Source organism: Enoplosus armatus, chromosome 10, assembly GCF_043641665.1.
Source record: "Enoplosus armatus isolate fEnoArm2 chromosome 10, fEnoArm2.hap1, whole genome shotgun sequence".
Classification (NCBI taxonomy): Eukaryota; Metazoa; Chordata; class Actinopteri; order Centrarchiformes; family Enoplosidae; genus Enoplosus; species Enoplosus armatus.
This window is the reverse complement of record NC_092189.1, coordinates 24,908,336-24,933,431: the sequence shown is the minus strand read 5'-3', so window position 1 is coordinate 24,933,431 and position 25,096 is coordinate 24,908,336. Positions and strand designations below refer to the sequence as shown.

Sequence of the window (25,096 nt, the reverse complement as noted above, 5' to 3'; positions counted from 1 at the left end):
AAGACGTCAATCTTTAAAAACTCCTCACAAATATATAGTTTTATGTTTCAAAAGGCTCAGTCATTGATTTTATCAAACTAACAGCAGGAAGTAGTGCATCTGTTGGGGACTATTTTCAACGGCGGATGAATCCACATGTGGGGCTCTTGTGAGTGTTTGGGTCAGCAGGACGGTGTGTGTGGGACTGAGTCTAGATGAACTACAGTGTGTGTGTTCATGGTGATGAAGGTGCGAGGCTCACTGCTTTTGACTGTTTTGACTTTAACGTGGTCATTTCTTTCTAAAACTCTGATCAGAACAGAACAAAGCCGTGTGACAGACAACAGCAGGACGTGTCACCTTGTCTTTCTCCACAAAGTCTATGTAGGACGTCCTCTCGATCTCCACCGGCTGACCCTGTCTGTCGTAGAGCGCCAGCACGAAGTGGAAGAAGTTGGACTTCCTCAGGTTGGACGGAGGCTGCTTCTCAAAGTGAGCTCGGGCTAAACCCACACCGCTGAAACACAGACAGGGAGAGAATATTTTTTATTATTGATTATCAGCACTAATAACCATGAACAACAGCCGGCAGGTTCGACACAAACACACCATGAAGCGCTGACTGCGAACGGAACATTTCCTGCTGCTTCACATTAAAGGCTCTCCACCAGCCAGCTACTGGGTTGCTTTTATTGTGAAAGAAAATAAGAGAGAGAAAGCAGCGTGACGTGGACTCTGAACCAACACACACACACACACACTGAATTAATGATGACCGACAGTCTGTGAAACCAGACCAAAAATAATAACTGTATTTTAAAGTGTAATCATAAAAATACACCTGATGAAGAGATTTATTAGTGTTTCTGTGTAAATATGAAAAACACGCAGCGAGTGGAAAACTACTCAGGTGATAATAGTGACTGAAACAGGGAGGTAACTGCACTGAATTGATTCATTGTGTGTGTGTGTGTGTGTGTGTGTCCTCCCTCTCTGTAAGCGTGACCTTTTACATAAAAGCTAGAAAAACTGTAGAGACAGAGGCCAAAACCCAGGAGAGACCAGATTCTTCCTCCAGTCTGAGAAGAGGAGGAGGAGGAGGAAGAACTTGTCCGTCTCCATACATTATATATAAAATGTCTGTGTGGTCCATCGTAACTTTCTTAAAGGAACATTGGAAGTCTGGAGTTAAGCTTCACTGTTTACAACCACAGAGTCACTTCCTGATGTCATGATAAAAGATGGCCGCCTCCTCATCAGGCCACCATGTTGATCTCTGGAAACCTCGTATCTCCAATTTGTTAAACTAATAATTCCAAAAATGTCAAAACTAAGACACACATCCTTGACTGGATGACAAGTGTATTTTTGATCTCTTTAAACTATTTACTATTAACTTTTTGTGAAAATAAAAATGTGTAAAGCTTAGATCTTTATGTTGTAAACATATCGCTGATCGATCAGATATTATTTCTATTGAATTAGTGAAGAGGATTGACTGATAAATTAAAACCTCATTAATTTCCTTCCACATTTCTGCTGCTTGTGAATTACTGATTATAACTGGCTGTCTTTTTCATGCACTAACTTGTTTTCACATGAAGTCTCATCAATTATCAGGTGTGATTTGGCAGCAAACAGTGAGCTGATGTTGAAGGTTTGAAGAAACAAACCAATAAGAACAGCTGAGACTTTATGAAGACGAAGTGAAGACTGAAAGTTCACAGATTTATTTTTTAGATAAATCTGTTTGAACTGAAGCTGACGAGCAGATACCTACAGAACTAAACTTGTGGGGTTCCCCAGGGCTCTGTGTCAGGCCCTCATGGTGTAGTTTATATATAAATTAAAGATAGAAAGTGATTCTATATGCAGACGATGCAGATTTATTCTGTTGTGGGAAGAACGTTTGGAGACAGTTTAAAACTTCTGAAGACTTTAAGACTAAATTTCACAAAGACACACTCATGATAAATGATGCTGAAACTGAAAGAGTTTGAAATCTATTTTCTGCAGTCATAAAATGATGTTGAAAATCACAAATAAATTATGTCAAAGCAAAAATATCAAGTGCAATATTTCATTAATAAAATGGAGGATTTCTTAAAACAGGCACATTACACTCCTTCTACTTTGACTTACTGTGTGGAAGTATACAGTAATACACACAAAACAAATATGAATTCAACTGTTATACTTTAACAGAGTCATAAGAAGTGCAAACTTCTCCTTTAATGGGATTAAACATGTTCACACCATGATGATCGCTGACCAGAGGTCAGAAGTCGTCTTACTTTTGATTTAATGTCACATTATTGTCTCAGAATGCTTCAGCATCATATTTTCAAATGTGAAAAGGCTTTCACTGAGTGTGTAAACAGAAAAGCATCAGTGTGTTGATGTCAGCAGCTGACTTTAAGATAGAAATCCGTGTTGATCCTGAAATAAAATCGATGTTCCTGCAGGAAGCGACCTCTGCTCTCAGCCCGAAGAACCTCAAAGTGTCCGAGGGGAAACGCTGAAAGCAATAGCCGAATATTTTTACATCAATCTCATTTTCCTGCTCGTTTTGTTTCCTAAAACACTTTATGATCAATATGATCGCCCGGGCGGAGATAAACATTTATTCATGCTCAGGGTTTGTTTTCGGAGACTTGCCTGCTCTCTCTCAGTCTCCATGTTTCCTGGCTCTGGGGTGTATTCCCCCGACGGCAGATTAATACAGCCGTGACCTTTCTGCACCCCCATTACCAATGCTTAATGCCTCATTTGTAGGCCAGTTTGTTGAACGCTAATTCTTCCGACTCGCGGCGTTTGGCCGAGTGGACGCGGGCGTAGAGAGTCTGCAGAGGAGGACGGCAGCTCAGGTGTGTGTCGCTCAGGTTCGAGTCGGTTTTAAAGGAGGCTCGGTGGGAATAAAGTAGCTGAGTGTCAGAAAACACAACAGTGTTAAAATAAAAAACAACACGGAGAGGAATCACGGCGCCAGAGACTTCAACACTTTCACCAGCAGATACTTTCAACGACTTCCTGTGAGAAAAAACATTCACAAGCATCTGTTTTTATCCACGCTGCTATTTCAATGCACAGGTCTGACAATACTACCATCCTGTACTTCAGTAAAAGTAGTATCAAATGTACTGCAGAAACGTGGCCCACGTGAGTAGTATTTTATGTATATTGTTATGTTGTAGCCGGTTCATGTGGAGCTATTCTTAACTATTTTACATTATATATAGAATATAGAATATATATATATATATATATTAGTATAATCATTCGTCAGAAAATTTTTCAGCAACTATTTTAATAATTAATTATTGTTTTAATCCTTTTACAACCAAAAAGGCCAAACTGGTTCCAGCTTCTCAGATGTGAGGATTTGGTGTTTTTTTATTATATAAGATAATAAAAACTAAAAGATGTATGAATACCCCCCCTCGGACTGAGAGGCATTATTATTCTACTATTTTCTGTCATTCACAAGACCAAACAATTAATGGAGAAAATAATCTGCATATTTGTTAGTTGCAGCCGTGATAAATGAAATATTTCAGTACTCTTTTCACCACGACACACTCTGACACCTTTAAAGACATATTTTAATATCTAAAACACGTCTTTTAGAGAGAGAGCATTTAGCCCCTTTAGCTCCTCGTTTTGTTTTTTAAAGTCAAACTTTTACTCTTCTGTCTTTGTATTGTGAGACTCTTCACACACTTTAGTTTTAGCGGCTGCGATCGCAGCTGTCTGCAGACACAGTACACTTGGTCCATCACATGTTTTCATTCAACGATCATCAATGATCAAACTGAACGTGGCTTTGTTTCTCTTCACTGAGTTTGTCTGATGGGGTGTTCGTGTTAGCTGCTCTGTTTGGGGGTCACTTTGCTTTAAAGCAGCTATAATGGATAATCTCGGTCTGAGCTGACAGTGTGTTGGTGTCTCTGTTCTGGTTCACGCTCAGCTCTCATAGAGACAAAGCTGGAAGAGGACACTACACAAGACAGAGACGAGCTGCTGAACATATCAAAACATGCAGAATGATGCTTTAACATCAGCATCATGGCACTGCATCCCAAACCTCAACTTCCTAACAAAGCTACCTTTGATCCAGATGTGTTGATTTCATTTGTAAGACAACATGATGAAGACAAAGACCTGATACAAACGTAGGTTTTAACAATAAAACAAACAGAGACGACTGACTCGGTGAATTTGGCACCTGTTTCATCCAAAACGCCATCAAAAGCATCACTTCCACCACTAAACCACCCCATTATCCCAATTACACACAATGCTCTGCAGCGGCCATCCAGACAGCCGATCGCCACGGTGACGAAGCCGCCACCGCTCATCCTCTCCTCTCTGCTCTGCCTCCACTCAGAAAGCTCGTTAGCATTATTATTATTTCAATTATGCTAATTGCGGCTGCATCCACTCGTCGCCGCGCCTCGTATCCGGCTGTTAGCACTTGGCACAAGGTGTAATAAAAACAGTATCGATGGCACACGGCTCGCTCGAACATGCCCGGAGTGTAAATCACACGCCAACAGCCAGAGAGGAAAAAATAAAACGCACACACGCACACACACACACACACACACACACACACAGAACAAACACGGCGAGGCAAACGAAGGCCGTGAACGGCGATCTGCACGTTTCCACCACAAAGCCTGAAATTAAAGGTCAGCGGGAGTCGTGTCGAGCACTCTGCAAACAATTACTGAGCAAGACAGCCGGTCCTGGGTGCAGTCAGTATCCACACACACACACACACACACACACACACGGTGAATAAATCCTGCCTGAATATTGCAATAAAACCTGCAAGGTTGATCTTTTCTTTTCTCAGATTAAAGGAGGATCAGGTCTTCTGCTGGTTCTCCACCTGCTTCATCGGCTTTAAGCTCATGTAGTTTGTCCAGACTTTGTTCAAACCAACAGAACTTTATTTTAAATTCTAGCGCAGATCTCAGAGTTTCCAAAGATACCAAATCTGTGTGAATTTTGGGGAAACATTATTTCTAGTGCAGCAGACATGTTTGGGCTGGTGCAGCCATGAACAACATGGAGTCTGGCAGCTTAGAGCAAAGTGACTCATCTGAAGGAGTAAAAGTGAAATCCTCTGTGTGGTGCATTCAGGTTTTCTTTGGTAAGTATTGTAATTGGATTACTTCAGTTCCTCTGATTATTTTGCCATGTTTGACGTATCAGGACAATTGAAAACAAGAAAAGGAAACCCATTTGAATTTGAATTAATTTAAAGCTGTAAAATAGCTGTTTTTTCCAATGGATTTTGGTAAATAAAGCTGACAGTTTGTCAGCAAAACAACATGATCCAACAGATATATGAAGTATTGAAGGGAAACATTAAAGACTAGATGTTTTCTCTGAAAACTTTAGTTTGTTCATCAGTTTTAGAAACTGTCTGAAACAACAGGATGTTGGGATGTGGACAAACATAACGGCCAGAGCTGCAACAACAACCTCTTACTTCAGTTCCTACCAGAGACGTGGACTTCACACTTGGACTCAAGTCAGATGTCAGTCACAAACCCAGGACTTGAGATTGGACCTCCTAAATGCTGGACTGGATAAGACGGACTACTTAATCATTAGGCCTAAACACTGAAATGTTATGCCAACTTTTCCTGCTGTATTTTCCATTATTGTATCAGACTATCTCCTGAACGGCCGTGCACGTGCATCTGCATTCGTAGAGGTCGGGTTAACGGCCAATAGGAGCGCCCTCTCACTGACACAACCTGTGATTGGCCAATATCTCCCGTCACGGTGTAGATTTTCTGAAGCCTGGAAACAGCCATGAGGAGGTACACAAGTCTAGTTTCCTCTCAGACCACTTGAATTACAATATACTGAAAGCTTATTATGGATATATATGGATATATATATATATAGATATATATATATATCTGTCGATTATTGTCACAATTAATCCATGAATCGCTAAAAAGTTTAAAATTGCTCATCACAATTTCCCGGAGCCCAAAGTAACACCTTCAGAACCCAAAGACTCTTCAATGACTGTCATAAACGACAAAGAAAAGCAGCAAATCCTCACATTTAACAAGCTGGAACCAGCAAACGTTTGGCATTGCTGCTTGAAAAATGACTGAAACAATTTCACAATTATCAAAATAGTTGGCAACTAATTTTATTTCAATTAAATAATCGATTAATCGTTGTACAAGTCTCTGGACCAAATCCTGAACACACGGGCCGGACGCTGCTGCGGCTGCTGCTGCGGCGGCGGCTGCTCGGAACTGAACCTGGAGAAACGTCTGGGAGTCTTCTAAAGGCATCCAGCACAGAAACACTGAACATCATCATTACAGCCTGCAGTGTGCTGGACCATCACTTACATAGCTCACATTCTCACACACACACACACACACATACACACACACACACACACACACACACACATGCACATACACACATGCACATACACACATACACACACACCATGACATTAATCAAACAGGAGATGGAGTGTGACCGCTGTTTGAGTCTTTAACCAGCGTGGCCTGCCGCCTCACTCACTCACACACACACACACACACAAACACACCAGCCTAATGAGCCATACAGCACGCACACACACACACACACACACACACACACACACACTCTCTCTGTCTGGCTGGCTGCCAGGATGTTAATCAAATAAACAGTGGATGTTTAAATCTGATTCAGTGGGAAACAAACTCAGAGCAAACACACCCTGACAGGACCCACACACACACACATACACACACACACCCTGACAGGACCCAACACACACACACACACACACACACACACACCCTGACAGGACAGGACACAACACACACACACACACACACTAGAGGTTTGAGTCTACAGTAAATGTTAATCTGAAATTGAATCTGATCAGAATTCAAAGCAGAAATCGACCACATGCTAACCTATGCTAACTGATGCTAACAGGCGCTAACTGATGCTAACAGACGCCACCAACGGGAAGCTTCATGAGAGAGTGTTTCAACTGAAACATGTGATGAAGAGGCAGCTGTCTTCACTGTGAGTGTGTGTCTCTTTTCAGTTTGTACTTCTACTTTGTGTTCAACTTTAAGACTGAAGAGTCACATGACCACGTTGGGAGGAGCCGACACATGAGGACTTTTTGACATCACATGAACATCACACACACACACACACACACACACACACACACACACACACACACACACACACCATCAGGCCTTCTTCTCTAATTGCTATGGAAGTCGGGTTTGGACGGTTAAAATATGCACATATTGTTCATGTACAGTGTCTGTGTGTGTGTGTGTGTGTGTGTGTGTGTGTTGATTTATGCAAGGCTGCACAATTACCCACGAATACATTTACTCAATCAGACCTGTGTGTTCTTTATATACACACACACACACACACACACACACACACACACTGCTTAGCTCTTATTAGCCGTGTAATATGAACTAATGAGTTGAGGCTGAAACATGGTGAGAAGACAGCAGGCCTTGTGTGTGTGTGTGTGTGTGTGTGTGTGTGTGTGTGTGTGTGTGTGTGTGTTGATTAATCAAAACATTTATCAGTTCCATCACTACATTGAAACCTCTTCACACTCAGTCTGCTCCTTTAACAGAAAACAGTCAAACTCACTAATCAATAATTCAACACTGATCAATCATTATCAGGTAATACACAACTCAGCTAATCAACAATAGCCTCACTATGATCAGTTACCTAATGAACAAACACACTTCTGCATTATACTGAATTAATTAGACTTGTGAGAACCACCAAATTCCATTGGAAAAATCACCTATTTAACATGTTGTGTTTTCTTTGTGTACACAGGAAGTGGATTTCATTATTCATGTCTTCTTTTCAACTGTTTTCATACATCAAATAGAGTTCAGCTATCTGAGAGAAACTACATGTAATCAGATTACATGACTAAATCTGATTAATGTATTAATGTATTCATCTACTTAATCTGTTGTTTTGATTAGAGGATGGCGACACCATCACAAATGCATTGTGGGAGGTTTTTGGTGCATCTGCGGTCCGCTGTGGGTTCGATGGCGGTGGCGGTGCCGTCGGGGAGGAAACGCCCACTGACTGATTTCCATTTGTGCACCTTAATAGTGTGTGTCATTCCTAATTAGGGCGACTGGCTCGGGGAAACGGTGGCTCGATGCTGGAATGGCTGCTCCTGTCATGCTGCAATTACCAACAAATTAGTCTTTAGACTGAGGGGCTTCTGCACAAGCTCACACACTCCTGACCAAGTGTGTGTGTGTGTGTGTGTGTGTGAGTGTGTATGAGCAGTATGTGTGCTAATTAGTACGTTCTGTGAGGTGTTCAATGTGTGAAAATGCATCGTGAAAGCAGACGAGGTTTCACAGACGTCAAACTCCGACCTGCAGCTGTTTGTTCTGCAGCTCCACCTTCAACCTGACTACACTAACAATGATAACACTAATACACACATTAATACTAATATTACTCAGAGCTGGATAACCAACTGCTCCATCGACAAACTAGTCATTAACATTTACATTCCAGTAACATGTAGGAACATTAAACTCACAGTGACTCATCTGCAGGAGTAAAAGTGAAATCATCAGACTCTGGTCTGTGTGCTGCATTCAGGCTTCAGTCAGTTGGTATTGTAATCCGTTTACCTTCAGTTCCTCTCATAATTTTGCCATGTTTGACGTATCAAGACAATTGAGAAAATTAGAAAAGAAGAAATTAATTCATTGAAAGGTGTAAAATAGCTCGTTTTTCCAATGGAATTTGGTGAATAAAGCTGACAGTTTGTCATCAGATTTTTTTTAAAGTAATTTAATAATCAAAGTGTGGTTGGTGTGGTGCATTCAGGGTTCAGTAACTCTGAGGTTTCCTGGTCATGCAGCTGTTTCCAAATGGTTTTTTTTTGGCGGGGGGGTTATTTTCAGTCTTTTTGGCCTCAAACTCAAAACTTCAGATTTATTTGGATGTGAAGAAGAATGTTTTTAGGTTTTTTTTGATGTTTTGATATTTTACCTCTCCGCTCTCAGGATGGATGGAGAGCCGAACTAATGCAGCTGTATGTTTCCTCTACTCAGCCCTTTCCTGCAAAACACATCTTTTACTCACACACTGCCTGTAACACACACACACACACACACAGAGGCCCTGGCCGAGCCCATTAGTCTGGTCACCTGCTCCTCTCAGACGCAGCTCGGGTTAATTGTTTGCAGCTTTTTTTGCGTGGCTGCTTCTGATTAGCCGATGGGCCTGCAGCGGCTGACATTCAGACATTCAGCAGCGGCTGCGAGGAGACAAAAGAGCCGCGCTCGAGTGTCGACGGTTTATTTACACGAGTCAACTTCACTTCCAACGCGGCGGCAACGAGGACGACGTGTCGGAGAGAATTTACAGTAACGAGGCTGACGTGGCATCTGCTGGCTGTTTAATTATCTAACACGTTTTTAAGGCGCCGTTCAGGAGAGTTTAATTGTGTGTACGTGAAGAGGAGGAGGAGGAGGAGGGAGGTGGGGGAGGGTGTTGACAAATGCAAATGCAGGAGGAAGTGCATTTTTTCTCACGCGGGTGATAAAATAAGATGTTTAAAAGGCGCAGGAAGAAGGCAGTGAGCGGTCGGGGCCTCGGCTGACCCCTCCATCATTCCTTTGCCGCCGTCATGAGTTACGACTCTCTGATAAAAAGTCTCTCAGCGCTCAGATCCATCACTGCCACACTCTACAGATCCGTCTCTGCCTACAAATTCCCGATCCCCCGCCTCCCCACCCACCCTCCTGCCCGCCACCGGGGAGCGCCGAGTGGAACACCAAGCGCCTGATGATTGAGCCGATGACGAATGACGCCGCTGACGAAGTGGGGAATCCCCCGGTTGGCGATTATTCACCTCCTCCAAACCCTACCTGAACTCCCCCTCCTCCCCCACTGAGCCTGGGAACCTGTACTTTATAATCTCCCCCACCACCCCTTTAACCTCAGAGGACAAAGATAGGGCGTGGATGGCAGGATCACTCACTCTGCTCACTCTTTTCTCTTCCCTTCTTTTCTGTCTACAGGAGGGTCGAGGGAAATCTGTTCACACACACACACACACACACATCTTGACACATTATATCTGCCTGTTATTGAGTCCTAAAAGTCTATTTTTGATTAAAACAAGTGCATAAATCTTCTTCGTTACATCAAAGGACCAGTTTTCACTGCAAATCGAGGAATTTTCCAGAAATGAGCTTACACAATATAAAAAAGCAGAAACTAAAAACTAGAGAATTTAATCATAAACAAACAATCAATATCATCTATAAGGAAGCCGAAAAGGTGGCGGTTTCATAGAATCCCACAGAAATCACTAAAGACGACGTTGAAGATGGAAACATGAACGGACTGAAGGACGACTATTTCTGTAGTTGTACGACTCAGTTACACAACGACCTGATGAGACTGAACAACTTTATCCAAACTAATGACATGAAGACAATTTATCAAAATCAGGCAAAAATGAAAGAAGTCAACCAGACTAACAAACTTGAACATAGATCGCATGTTTTATAACGTTCTGGCTGCTGACCAGAGCAGGAAATCTCTAATGTTGAGAAAGCTCTCACAGCAAGACGGCCGGACGTATCGGGGACTAAAGCGCGGCGATTTGGACGAGAGTCCTTTAATTTTCAGGAATTCCAAAACTTTCAGCTGCACCAAATCATGCTGAGTTTTTTAAAGGTTTTTTTATGTTAGATTTAGACCTCCAAAACTGAGTCAGATGAAACCTCACAGCTCATATGTGGACATGCAACACAGTCTGAGGTGAGTCTGGTTTTTATTAGTCGTGTCTGAATGTTTTATATATTTTCATACGTGCGTTCATTCACAGAGGTATCCTGGTGGATTAGGGTTTTAAGGTGTCCCCTGTTTGAGTCCTTCCTCATCTCTCCCTCCATGTTTTCTCTCTCTGTCCACTTTCTAATAAAGACGTAAAATGCTGCAAAATTATTTCAAAATAAAGCACATTATCTATGAAAGCACACAAGTCCAGTCTCCCGCATTAAAACCAGATCCACCAAGCCGACCTGCTCACAGTCCACCGCTCCACATGAAGTCCACGCTACACTACGTACACTATGTCATACTTATATATATATATATATATATGTATACACACACACACAGAGGAGTTTTACAGCAACACGGAGACACTGACAGGCTTGAATATCACAACAGCAGTGACCTCTGACCTCCAGCACACGAGAACAACTATAACAGTCACAGGTGAACTTTGAAGCTTTCCTGGACATTGTTCGTTTTATATATATATATTTATCTATTTTATATATGAGCGTGTATGAATGTTTTCTAACGTCAACACACAATCAGTCTTGCTGTCTCATGGTGGGACCTGCTGGTCTCTGTAATAACATTAGACAGAGTCGGTCTAGACCTGCTCTATTTGTAAAGTGTCATGAGATGACTTTTGTTGTGATTTGGCGCTATATAAATAACATTTAATTGAAAATTGTATTGAATAGTCACACCTGAGAAATGTTTAAAACATGAATATGAAATCAAATTTGTCTCATGTCGTCCCCTCGTGTCCTCTCTAATAAGACTGCCACAAAAACATACTTCATAAAATGAGAGATTTCAGGATTTGTAATGTAGTTCATGATTTATCTTAAACATCAGTTGATCTGCTGTTTTTGAGCCTTTGAGAACAAATAGAGAACCAGTTTGTGTCTTCCGCTGATTCCTGCGACGCCATCAGTGAACCCAGCTGTGCAACAGAGGTGCGGAAGTGTAAAACTAATACTTGTGATTTTAGGAAAATAACGTCCTGATGAGGGTCTACAAGGGCTGAAAAGTTAGCTTGATTCAACAGATATGTAGTGTGTGAGAGCGGGAGGTGTGGAGGAATCTTGTTCACATACGACAGCACGGAAATATACTATATATAGGACTATATACTATATTTTTGCGCAACTAAACAAAACAAAGGAAAAATCCTACATGGTTCTGCATGTAATGTGACAGTAAAATCCAGTTATCTCCCAAACACTCAGATATCTGACGGCTTCATTATTCACGTCCACACAAATCTGCAGCTTCTCCTCCCAAAAACAACACAGGAAGCAATCAAAGCTTACTGAACGTCTCATCTCCCTTCAAGTTCAATCAAACTTCCGTCACGTTAAATGTCTGAATCGTTGCCGTCCGATCAGCCGCAGGAGTTCATGAGACGTTTCAGTTCCTCAGTGAGTTGAAGTGTTCGTGGAGACGCTGCTCCGACACAGCGACACTCTGATCTCCTCTAAAACATCGCGTTTGGTTTGAAATTTACACACAACATTAACATTGAATTGGTTCTGAATGTTTTATTATATCTATGCCTCTGATGAGTGACTTGTTTTTACATTTTGGATTATTAGTTTCCTTTGTTTCCTAATCTTTTCACATGGAATCATTACTGACATGCTGTCACTGTAAAATCCAAAGATGAATCACTTGATTTCTGCTGGATCTGCAAACTCGGAGCATCGAGGACTTGATGTGTCAAATAATACACAGATATTATCATTCTCCATTAAGGAACAACAGTCCTAACATTGTATTAGTCGGACCACTCTGGGTCCAGGTTTTGGTCGCTGGGTTGGTTTACTAGGGAACTCAAACACCAAACACTGCAGGTCAAAATGATGGTTATTATTGTATTACATTTTTTATGATTAGAGATTCATGAATTATCTTAAAACAACAAAGAAGCTCCAGATTTTAAAAGTCAGATCGTGAGTCTCTTGACGGAAGACGAAAATGGACAAAGTGCCTGTTCAGATGTGATTCACGGCTAAAAGCTTCCTGTGGGGTCGGTTCCTTCTTTCATTTCATGTGTTTGTTAATTATCTATATTCACATCATATCTTTCAGTAACGTCCAGTGAAGCAAAGATGAACCTGTCGTCGTCTTTTACTTTAAAATGAAAACGTGAAAAAACGTCAATAAATAAATGTAAAACAGATGAATATGAGCGTAAAATATGAGAAGAGCTCAGACACTGTGAGGTGGAGTGACAGATTACCTGATCAGGTAACAATCACTAATCAATAACCTGACTGCAGATTATCTGATGATCTGAGGGATCAAAGAACAAAGAGCTGCAGCCTCGTGGTTTTTACGCCTGTTGGACATTTTTACAGATTCTCAGAATAAAATAAATACGGTCTTGAATCAAAGTGTTGGCTTGTGAACGCAGCCTGTAACACTGAGATCATGTTGTCACCGTCGATCCACATACAGTCTGTGAAGGTCGATTCCTCTGCTTACTACACTTAACATTTACATCACAGTATGCTTTCATCAGCTAATATTTAGTTTCTTCTTATTAATTCAGGTCAAACTGTCTCTGATGCAGAGCAGATACCTGTTGTTTGAGGGACCCCTCCTCTGTTTCTCTTTCCTCCATTAAAGGTTTCTTTCTGTGTCTAATGACAAAGAAACTGTGAAGCCCTTTAAGGCAAATTTGTGATATTTGATTTGAGACTCAACACGCATGGTTGAAGCAGACCTCTTCCTGTGAGTCCCAGCAGAAAGCACAACACACACACTCGCTCAGTAATCTGAGAGTTTCATTATTATCTGTCTGCTTCCTCCGAACACCACAAATCTACAGCTTCTTCTCCTTCTTCTTCTCCTCCGGACACCGACAGGAACATCTAAAACCATCTCTGCACACAATCTATTTGAACACTTCAGCGTCTGTTATTTAAACATTCACACTTCATTTAGGGGAGCGTTACTGTGTATAAATGAGGGATTGGGTCCTGCAGTGAGTTAAAGTGTTCGTGGATGAACAGCAGAGAGGACTGAGACTCTGAAACACTGACGGCGATTTCTGCCTCAAACGTTTTAAATTACATCTGAAATTCAGTTCAGTTCCGAGGACAAAAAGAGTCTTTTTTGGGGGGAACTTTGGTTCATTTACATAAAGTTCAGCCTCCGTTTGCCTTCAAAGCATTTGATTTGTTCTCGTTCATTGGCATTGATCTTGTCACTAACCTGAATGCAAATCTCCAGTTTGGACTTTTGCATGTTTTTGCTCTGAAGTCTGGTTGTTCGTCACATCGTGAAACTCTGACTGCAGAAATAAACTTCACGTGACTTCATTTTGTTTCTGTTAGTCATTCATGTCATTTATATTGAAGTGTAACACAGACTTATAAATCTACCCATACACAATATTTATTCAGCTGCACGTCAACTGACCAACAACCGCTGTTTCATCTGCATTCAGATCAGAGCTGAGAGGGTTAGTCGATTAACTGATCGATTCGTTTTATAACTCATTCATCGTTTGAGTCATTTATAAGCAAAAAAGCCAAAGATTCTGTTTGCAGCTAAAATATAAAACTGTGCAGCTTTTCTTTCATCTGCTCTGAAGTTCAATGAGCATCTTTGGACAAATAAAACATCTGAATATGTCAACTTGGACTACGGGAAACTGCGAGGGACATTTTTTACTATTTGACAACTTCCTATAGACCAAAGGAATAATCAATGAATGGAGAAAATAATCAGTAGATTGATGAATGAAAATAATCGTTAGTTGTAGCTTTAATTTAGATTCAGTGTGTTTGTTATGAAGGTTGTTCATTATAAATATCATTTTTCAAAGCTCTTTTCTAACAGTTATTACATTGAATCTCTGTGTGTGTCTGTTTATCTTGTGTGAGCATATTTCAACAATAAAGTTCAGTTTCAGTTTCAGGTGTTGGATTTTAATGGCCTTAGAAACAGAATTTAAAAGACTTCTGATGTCAAACAGGTGTTTTTAATAAGAAACTGACTGCAGGACGCAACAAGACTGGGTTCAAATTCACACACAAAATTATGTTTTTAGAAAACACTGAAAATTCTAATTCTTCCGTTTCTATTTTTTGTTGCAGATTTTGGAGCTAAATTAGATGATTTGTTCAGACTTCTTCTCTAAATTCCTGGCTGAAACTAACGCAGGGACATTTCAGTATGAGGGGCTGTGTTGGAGTCTGGAGGAGGAGAAAGACGGCGCGAGTTCTCGGAGCGCCTCATCGGACTGTTGGAGGAGCAGCTGATGGATTTTCTCTCCTCGTGTTCAGGTGATTTAAACCGGAGGCAGCGCTGCAAATCTGCACTCATTTATTTGAGTAAAGCGGTCAAATGTCCCTCCAGCTCACCTGTGTCTCCCCGAGAGACACTTCAGATATTAACACCCTCGGACTCTCACAATTAACGTCATATTTCACCGGAAAGAACTGAGGAGAATTTTATTTAAAAACTCTCAAGATATTATTTTTTATTTTAAACTGCACATTTATTTCAGGCCTATTAAAATGAGTTTACTGGACACTTAATATTTCTTCAACTTTGTGAAGCTTTCACAGCTTTAAAATTAAAACTGAATTTGAAAGTGCAGCTCGGTGTCGTCTGTCTGTGTGTTTATATCACGGAGGTCAACCGTTGACTTATTTTATCCTGCGCGTGAGAAGCTGCAGAGCCCTTTCATTTAACCTGTGACCCACTTAAATTTGGCTTCATTTCCTCCCCGAGTTGCTTCATTAATAAAATATCGCATAAATTCACGTTTTCGAAATTCAATCCACCTCCTTAGAATCTGTAAACTAAGATGTTTGTGACTGAGAGAAAATCGCTGTGTGATTTAATTAAATAGTCATGTACTAATCATTATAATTGTCTCCTAAATAAGCTTTAAATATTGTTAAAGATTCCCAGAGAACAGACGCGTGCAGCGGCTGCAGCTCCGCGCTCCCCCCGCCGCCTCTCTGCGCTCTTTGCGCGCGGCGTGTTGGTGCACAACCAAGCCGCATGTCAGATTTGTTTAAATGACTGATCAGAGGCGCTGCGTGGGAGATGTAAACATTATTTCAGGTAGAGTTTTGGTTTAAAAAGACACGTGGAAGTGGGAAAGCAATTCGGCCTCTGTCTCCGCTCGAACGGGCGGTTGGTGAAGCCGAATCCGCCGGAGAGAAGGAGGGAGGCGGTGTGAGGAGGCTTCGGCTCAGCGCTGAAACATTAACCCCGCTGCTTTGAACCACTGAGAAAAACAACACTTTTTTTTTGACTGGCATGATTCCATGTGCCGATTCTTGCCGTGATTTTGTTTTTTCTCCAAATAAATGTACTTTTGCTGAATCACAAACGGAACCCGCTCATTTTACACCAATTTTAAGAGTAAACCAGGAGCCACGAGCTTCCCCGAAATGTCCAGCCGGTGTTTGGCAGGACTCTGGCAGTTTAGACTGGAAGTTTTCACTTTTATTCTGAGTTGGAGTTATTCTATCATTTTCCAGATAAAAATGGAGGCGCGTGGTTTACTTTGTTTTTCTTCTTTAGACCCTGAAGCTGCACTTGAACATGTGGTTGAATCGGTTTTAACTTTGGTTTGAACTTGATGTTTTCTCGTCTTTTGTTCTGCACACTGAACAGGAACCTCCCTGCATGTCACTTTTCAAACGGATCCTGAAGATGCAAACATGACTTTCACCTTCACGCTGGAGTTTTCAGACTGTGGCATTAATCAGCGGGTTGGCACCGCGGGGCAGAGACATGACAAGCTGCATGGTTTTGGTGATATTTTTACCTCTGGGCCGCTGTGTTGGCGTCCAAAATCCCTGCGCCCTGCATCCAGGAGCGGACCGGGGTCATGCCGGTGGGGAGCGGCTCCTCCTTCATGGTCAGGGCCCCCCGGGGGAGGCTGTCCTGGATGGAGAACATCAAAGTGTCCTTCTGGGAGCTTTGTCTTCACCAGAAACAAGAAAGAAGAAGAATAATCCTCCCTGTACCAGCCACTCAAAAAAGCCAAAGGACCACCTGGATTAAGGTGGAGAAAAGAGGAGCGATGAGGAGGAGGAAGGAGGGGAGGAGGGACACACGAGCGAGCTTCCCCAAAGTACCGGGTCCTGATCCAGAGAAGAGCCACGGATCCCACTGGGTTTCTCCGGGGTTGTTTTAGATCCCAGCCCCGGCTCGCAGCTGCCTGGGCTTTAAAACCGGCGTCTCTGTGAAGTTAAAAGAGGGCGGAGAGAGGAGCGGAGAGAGGAGCGGAGAGCGGGGAGAGCATCTCAGAGGAGCCCAGAGAGAGAGAGAGAGAGAGAGAGAGAGACACGGAGGAGAAGCAACCGGGATCCGGAGAGCCTGACGCGGGGAGAACGCAGCGCGGAGAGCCGGGGATCAGAGGGAGGCGAGCAGCCGCGGATTGTGGAAAAATGAAAAGTGGGATAAAAAAACAAGCCACCGCTTCAAAAAGGAGTAAAATGAAATGATTAGCAAACAAGAGGGAGGGACGGACCGTGGAAGGCTGCTGCTCCCGGGGGAACAGGGGGATTGGGCAGCGAGAAATCTCTTCCCCCTCCCTCCCCGGCTCTTTATGGCTCCTCTGTCCCGGCGGAGAGCTCCTTCTCTCGGGGTCCGGGGCTCTGGAGCTCCCGGGGGACCGGCGCGGATCAGGAGGGGGCGGGGTCACGACCAAATAAGGATAGTTCATTTGAATATTAGTCGCACCTCTGGTGCCCCATTGGTCGAAATGGCGCGTTGCGTCATTGTTTTTTCAAAACGCACGCCAAATAAGGGTTTCCGCGTGTTCGGCCGCGCACACTGTAAAATATGACGTTTGAATTGAAGTTAAAAGGATAAAAACAGGCCGGAGAGATGAGGGCTAATGAGCCCAACACACCTGAGTGCTGAAGTCACGAAGGACTCAGGTAGACACCTTCCAACACGCTCCTCACCAGACGGACTGGAGCTGAATGGTGTTTATAACCCGCAGCACGTGCGGGATTCCGTTGATGCGGCGAGTTAAAACCACTTCTCAGTCACAAGTCACTCTGACCGAGTCACGCATCATTTCAGCAAACATCCCTCAAACAAGTGTCAGCACGTGTACATCAACATGTTGAGACAGAAGGTCCCGCATCCTTCACGCGCTGCCGTTCAGGCCCGCGCGCTAACAACCCGCTCCAGATTTATTTGAGAGGAGACACACTGATACTGAACCTCATCAGTAACACAAATCTGTATTCACTTCCTCCAACCTCACAGACTTCTTCAGATTTGGGGGATTAACTGGTTTCATGTGGAATAATCTCCTCTGTCATCCCGCGTTCAGCTGACTGACACGGGAGGCGCCAAAATTTGGCACCAATTTGCGCTTTTTTTACGCACGGACATATGGCGCGCGCTCTCTCTCTCTCTCTCTCACACACACACACACACACACACACACACACACACACACTCTCACACACACACACACACACACACACACACACACACTCACACACACACACACACACACACACACACACACACACACACTCACACACACACACACACACACACACACACACACACACACACACACACGAGGGGAAGCCGCTAATAAGCTGTTTTAATACAAGTGTTTTATTTCACACTGCTGTAAAATATGTGTCTTAAATTGTAAAATTTCTATTAAACAGAACGGGTCCGCAGCATCGAGCCACAATAATTATTATTATTATTATTACTAATGATATAAATATTAATAATGATAATATGCGTGTGCCCGTCTCTGATCGCCCCTCTTGATGTTTTGGGGGCCTCTGACATCTCCAGCAGCCTTCCTGCTTCATTTTCGTGGCAGGAGCAGAATTCCTCTAATTAAGCAAAAACTCCAGAGCAGCGCTGATTAAATATTTATCGTCCTTTAGCCGCGGCCTCCCTCCGGAGACACACGCGTCTGGAAAGACTGGAAAATATTTCTGTGCGCGGAGAGAAAAAGTCAATGAGACGCTGCAAACAAGTTGGCGAAGGGGAGGAAGATGGTGACGATGAGGAGGGTCCGCATTAGAAACCAGACGGCAACAGGCTCATCGGCCCGCCTGGTGATGATCATTATTATTATTATTATAAATATTATTTTATCATCTTAATTGTTGTAATAATAAGTAGCCTAATAATAATACAATTACACTGCATGCTGTTATTAAAATTAAAATCGATGCCACAAATAAATGAACAAAGACTGAAGAGGAACAAATGTCATTATTATTATTAATAATAATTATAATTATTTTCATCACGCGTTCGACGTCATAATGGAAGTTATTTTAAAAACGTGTGACGTGTTTGAGTTGAATCTAATTTAATTTGAGGTCATTTGATTTGGTTCTGTTGGAGCTCGTGACTCCCTCCGCTTGATCTTTTAGTCCAAACACTGTGACACATGATGAAGATGATGAAGATGATGATGTGACGAACCTCCTCTGGAACTGGAACCTGAAATATAATCATCTCCTTTCAGAATCAGACACTCAACAACTCCCGAGAACCCGAAATAAGGGATTAAGATATGAGTCTACGAGAGCCTTAAACCTCCTCTGGATCCCCTTGGACCCTCTAGATCCTCTAGAGCACCTTAAGAATTATCCCAAAACTTCCTGGAACCCCCTAAGAACCCCTCAGACTGCCAAAAGTACTCCTGGAACATAATGGAGCCTCCTGTGGAATGCTGGGAACCCCATACGATCTCTTGACAAATCCAGGAAATTCCTTAAAGCCCCTGGAACCCACTAAAGAACCCTGAGATGAGCGTCAGAGCTCTGTGAACCACTTCTAGATCCCTCGGTTCCCCTTTAAACGACCAGACAGAACCTGCATTAGAACCCCGGTTCGTCGAACCAAAGTATGCCTCAGAGAGTTTGATTGAACCCCCTTTAAATCCGCTGGAACTCATTAAATATAACCGGAACCTCCCTTAGGACCTCAGAATCTTCTCCAAATTCCTTGGAACCCACTAAAAACAGGACCTCCTTCAGGAACCTCTGGAACTGCCTCAAATACTCCTGGAACCCAGAACACCAGAACCCCTTCAGACATTCAACTCTCTTAAAACCGTTCTGGGACCCTCTGCAGGATCCCACTTTAAGAACCATTGTTAAATGAGCAGGATTCATTCATGTATCACACACCAATAAACATTTTACAACCAGAGAAATGTAAATATTTATAGACCTTTGAAGTGGTTCTCCACCTGAAAAGGGTTCTGTAATCTCAGCAGAACCACCTTAAAGGCTCTTCATATCACCATGCTCAGAACGCTCAGGAACATATGATGAAGCAAAGCAGCAGGATGAGAGAACGGCCGGACGGACCAGGACTCTGCAGGGCCCCTGATTTAGATTGACCTGTTTCTTTAATATGTTTTCTATTCAGCTTCATGACTTTATTAATTATTCTGCTCTCTAATAAACAGGAGAATCTGTCATGTGTGAGACACAGATGGCACTTTGTCCTAAACACCCTGCTGAAAATAAACTCAGTCAGTTTGAACATCAGCTGCAGTCTGCAGGCAGAGGGCGCCCCCCGGTGGACAGGCTGGGCACTGCAGGTCAGAGACTGATGGTGGACGGACTCGGTGCTTTTTCAGCTTTTAGAAGAAATATGTTGGTATTTTAGATCTTTACAACCACAGAGATACAGAAGATCATAATAATAATATTAATAGTACAAATCAATATATCAAACAATACTAATAATGTCCTGTAATTATTCATGTCAGTCAAGTCAACTTTATTTATATAGACGAATATCACAAATCACAATCTGCCTCAGGGGGCTTCACATCTGTACAGCACAGCCTCAGTCCTCAGAAGAAAGTTATTTTCATGATCAATTAATCTGCTAATAAATGAATTGTTTGGTCAAAAAATAGTGAAAAAATGTCAATCACAACTTCCCAGAGTCTGAGGTCTCCAAACGTCTTGTTAGAAGTCCAAATCATACATGAGAATAACTAAAACTATTAATCGATTATTAAAATACTTGCAGCTTATTTTTCTGTCGATAACTAATCGACTGATGAGCGTCGACACCAGGAGGAGGTGTTTTATTAAGTCTAGTCATTAAAAGCTTCAAATCAAGAGAAAAAATCCACCAATGAGATGAGTTCAACCCCAACTTCCTGTTTTTTCCCTCTGTGCTTTCAACCACACCTCATGGTCTTCATCTGCGAATTGTCACGTGACCTAGTCACATCAGACACAACAGACCATCCTACATGAGTTATAATCCGTACCAGCGCCTGTTATTATAAGACCAAAGTTCATTTCACTGATGAAGACCATGACATGTGGTTGAAAGCTCAGAGGAGAAACTATTAAGTAAAAAAAAAAAAATGGTTTCATGAGTGTATTTTTATTTTTATTTATTGTTTTATTTTAAGATTTTCGGGACTCAATACTGAAAGAATGAATCCCAGTAAGTGACCCTTCAGTGGAGATTATTTTAACACACGTGCTGAGATACAAGAATGGACTTCCACCCTCAAGATATATATATATTGTTGTCTCTCTCTCTCTCTCGGTATTTGCTCACGTTTTGGTTTAAATTAGTTGGAATGAAAACAAACCTTCTCCTCCCGTAAAGCTTTCAACTGTCTTGATCTGTAAACATAACATATCAAACTAAATGTTAGAAGAAGAAGAAGAAGAAGAAGAAGAAGAAGAAGAAGAAGAAGGTGAACAGACAGAAAACTGTGTGTTTAATGGAGTAACAACAGCTCAACACACACACACACACACACGCACACACACACACGCACACACACACACACGTGAATGTTCTTCTGACGTCACGTCAAACACACTACTACTACTACTAATACTACTAATACTACTACTACTACTACTAACATTACTACAGCTGAGCTGAAACCCAACCGCACTAGATGGACTGTTTACAGCTAAATAAACTTAATTCCAAGTGATTTCCAACTCCTAATTATTTTCATTAGGTTATTACAATTTTATGGTTAAAATCATTATTACAACATTAATATGGATAATTTCCAATATCAATATATGTCATGATACAGAAAGTAACTAATAAATATATAAATACTCTCCAACTCTCCATGTGTGTAAAACTAAAATGAAATAATTAATTCAGCCAGTTTTTAAATAATTTGTAAAACGATAATACAAAAGCAAAATATGATAAAGATTTGATTCCACTGGAAGACACTCAGCTCATATTGAATCATGTTAGTTCACTGTTGTTAAAGATCTTTGTTTGTTTGAAATGTCCCAGAATGTTCTCTGAATGTTCTCTGAATGTTCTCACACATCAGTCACGTTCTTTAAAATTATGAACAAATAGTTCTATGAAGGACGCAAATCAAATATTTGCCCATAACAGCATCAGAATAAGCAGAGAACATGAGGAACATTCCAGCTGGGTTAACACTACTGTGGCTGGGATCAGATGATGCTAATATTAAAAGATTTAGTGAGTTTGTAGGAGGAAACGTGCGTTTCTCCTGCACTGCAGTTCAGTCGAGTGAAAACAACTAAAGCAAAGTCAGGACTCTCCACAGGAGAGCATGTGAGGCATGTGAGGAAAATTACTTAAACGTAATAAAAGTAAAAAGTAGGTCAGTTAAAATGCACTGTGAGTTTAGACTACAGAGTAAAGTGCATTAATAACATATACACTAGTGGAACAACATCACGCCGTCCTCGTGTGTGAACGCACCCCCGAGCCCTGATGTCCAAACCAACAATAAATTCCTCTCTGCAGACGGACGCTGCAGCATGTGCAAACACCTGATTATCAGTTAGAAATATACATCAGCCTTCCTCAGAGTAGCTTCACTGGAATTAACCAGACAAGAGGAGAAAACTCAGACAGGTACACAAAAATGGCCGACAATAAACAAAAAGAGCCAACGGACGACAAGAGAGATTATTAAACTGCAGAAATTAAATAAACTGCCACTTTAACAGCAGAATAAAACATCACCATGCAACATGAAATGTGGCAGAGCACAATACTTTAAAAATACTTCACTATCAGTAAAAATACAGATTTAAAAAGTACAAGTACATAAAAATACAACTTTGTTACAGTACCAAGAGTACATGTAATTCATTACTTCCACCCCTGGACATGTCATATCCATGTGCTAAAAAATAATAACTCAAAACATACCTCACACAGTCAGACAGACAGACAGACAGACAGAGAGTCAGTCAGTCAGTCAGTCAGTCAGACAGACAGACAGGCAGACAGAGAGAAGTCGGACATTTCTAACTGAATTTCGTGTTTAATTTAGCAGAAAAGAGAAAACTTGGTTCACTGGCTCTCAGTCATTTAAGAGAAGGTAAAGAGTGACATCTAGTGGAGGAAACAGCACATGACACTCTGCTTACTGACCTGCTTCATCCACAGTATCATCAGCATCACTTCTGTGTATATCTGAGCTGCAACTAACACTTACATTCTGACTATGACAATATTCACTGAGGCATTTACTCATTTAGTCTCCAAAGTCAGGTGATAGTTGGAGTATTGATTGATAAATGATTTAAACTTGCTGTCAAATGATTTCAGCACTATTTGAAAGTTTTTAGTCGATGAAAAATTAAAAACATTAACATCAAGTTTTACAAAGAACATGTAATAACTTGTGTATAACTTGTAAATATGATTTAACAGATGAACATGTGCAGGTCTGAAGTAACAGAACATGGCTGAAAATACAAGTAGCAAGTAAAAAAAAAACCTCACTGTATTTCAGTACAGTACTCGAGTAAATGTACTTAGTTACTTTCCACCACTAACAACAGGTGAAGTTATCTCCAATGACGCTCATTTGACACTGCTAACGTTAGCTGATGGCTAATGTGGCTTTGAGTTGTTTGGCTAACGATAAGTCATGAGTCATGCTAGTTTAGCGAACATTAGCTAGCCCTCTGTATTAAGGTGACGTTAGTTACAAAAGACCGTTAATTAATAAGTAAATACACACTTTAAGTTAAGTTTTCAGATAATGTTTATAACCTCTATCAGAGTATCGATTAACCGATCATTTCTACTTATGTCAACTTTCAAAAATCATTAAACGCTTACTTACAGTTCGCCACTGAGGTACAGTAATGTCCGTTACCGCTGCTTGGTGTTGTAAACCGATTGGTTACCTGCAGAAACTTTTTATCCTCGGGCCATTGGTTAGAGCCTGTCCAATCAGGTGCTGCCTCTTCTTCTTCTTCTTCTCCTTGTTTTCTTAAGCGTTGACGAACAGCTTTAAACCTGTTCACTATGACTATTAAGATAAACATCTTGTGATATTAAGACTTTACCCTCAAAATAGTGTGTTTTTCTCGTGTAATTATGACGTCACCTCGTACTGAGGTTTTCTCAAAATTACAACTTTATCTCATATAATTAACATTTTCTCAAAAAAAAAAAAAAGGAATAATAATGATAATAATAACTTTCCCCGTACAATTTTGATTGTGACAATAATAATTTATTGTTGAAATATTATTAACTTTTTCTCAAACTACTTTGACTTTTTCTTAACGGTAGCGTGGCCGAGCGGTCTAAGGCGTTAGATTAAGGCTTCAAATCCCTCCGCTGCCATCAAGTTGTTCAATTACCCCCAGGGATCAATGAAGTGTTTCTCATTCATAAATCATAATGTATTAGTACATTTTTGCATCAAATCTAAATATTAATAGATGAAGTTGTAATTTTAGCCTAAATATTATTCATATATTTAAATATATAAAATGTTGCATATATTTTAGAGGGACGGTTTCTTGAATGAATGAAGAAAATGTAATATAGTAAAGGGGAAAGGTTAGAAAAGTAGTCTGCTTTATTCTCAGTATATAATGACTTTTTGTCATAGAATTACGACAATATTTTCATTTAATAATATATATTTCTCGAATTTGTATTTTTATTGCCATGTATTATTAATATTACTGTTTATTATTAATATACATTTTTTAATATCAGGGAGTGCCATTCATTTCGTTGTGTTGTTGTCAGCAGTACAATGACAATAAAGTTTCTTGAGTCGACTTGATCTTGCAATGTATATAACATATTTCTTTTTGATAATATTTGGACTTTTATTTCTTGTATTTACTGAGGCTTTTCCTGCCACCATGTTGTTGGGTGGCGTTTTTTCGGTGGCTTGAAACCGAGTCGGAGTGAGACGTCCTGCTCCCGGTTCTCTGACAGCTGCTCTGTGTGAAACGGAAGACAT

At 41.2% G+C, this 25,096-nt stretch overlaps 1 protein-coding gene across 10 annotated transcripts in view; it reads right to left on the bottom strand.

The window, feature by feature from the left end:
• The window catches only part of LOC139291609 (transcription factor COE3-like), a 116,217-nt gene extending 99,441 nt beyond the window's left edge, over positions 1-16,776 (bottom strand). For all 10 annotated transcript variants that reach the window (XM_070913695.1, XM_070913696.1, XM_070913700.1 and 7 more), the window contains exons 1-2: positions 16,643-16,776; positions 340-496 (exon numbers count right to left, since the gene is read on the bottom strand). In XM_070913695.1, coding sequence (XP_070769796.1) covers positions 340-496; positions 16,643-16,776 — 291 coding nt within the window. The remainder of the gene's footprint in view (positions 1-339; positions 497-16,642) is intronic.
• Between the last annotated feature and the right edge of the window lie 8,320 nt (positions 16,777-25,096).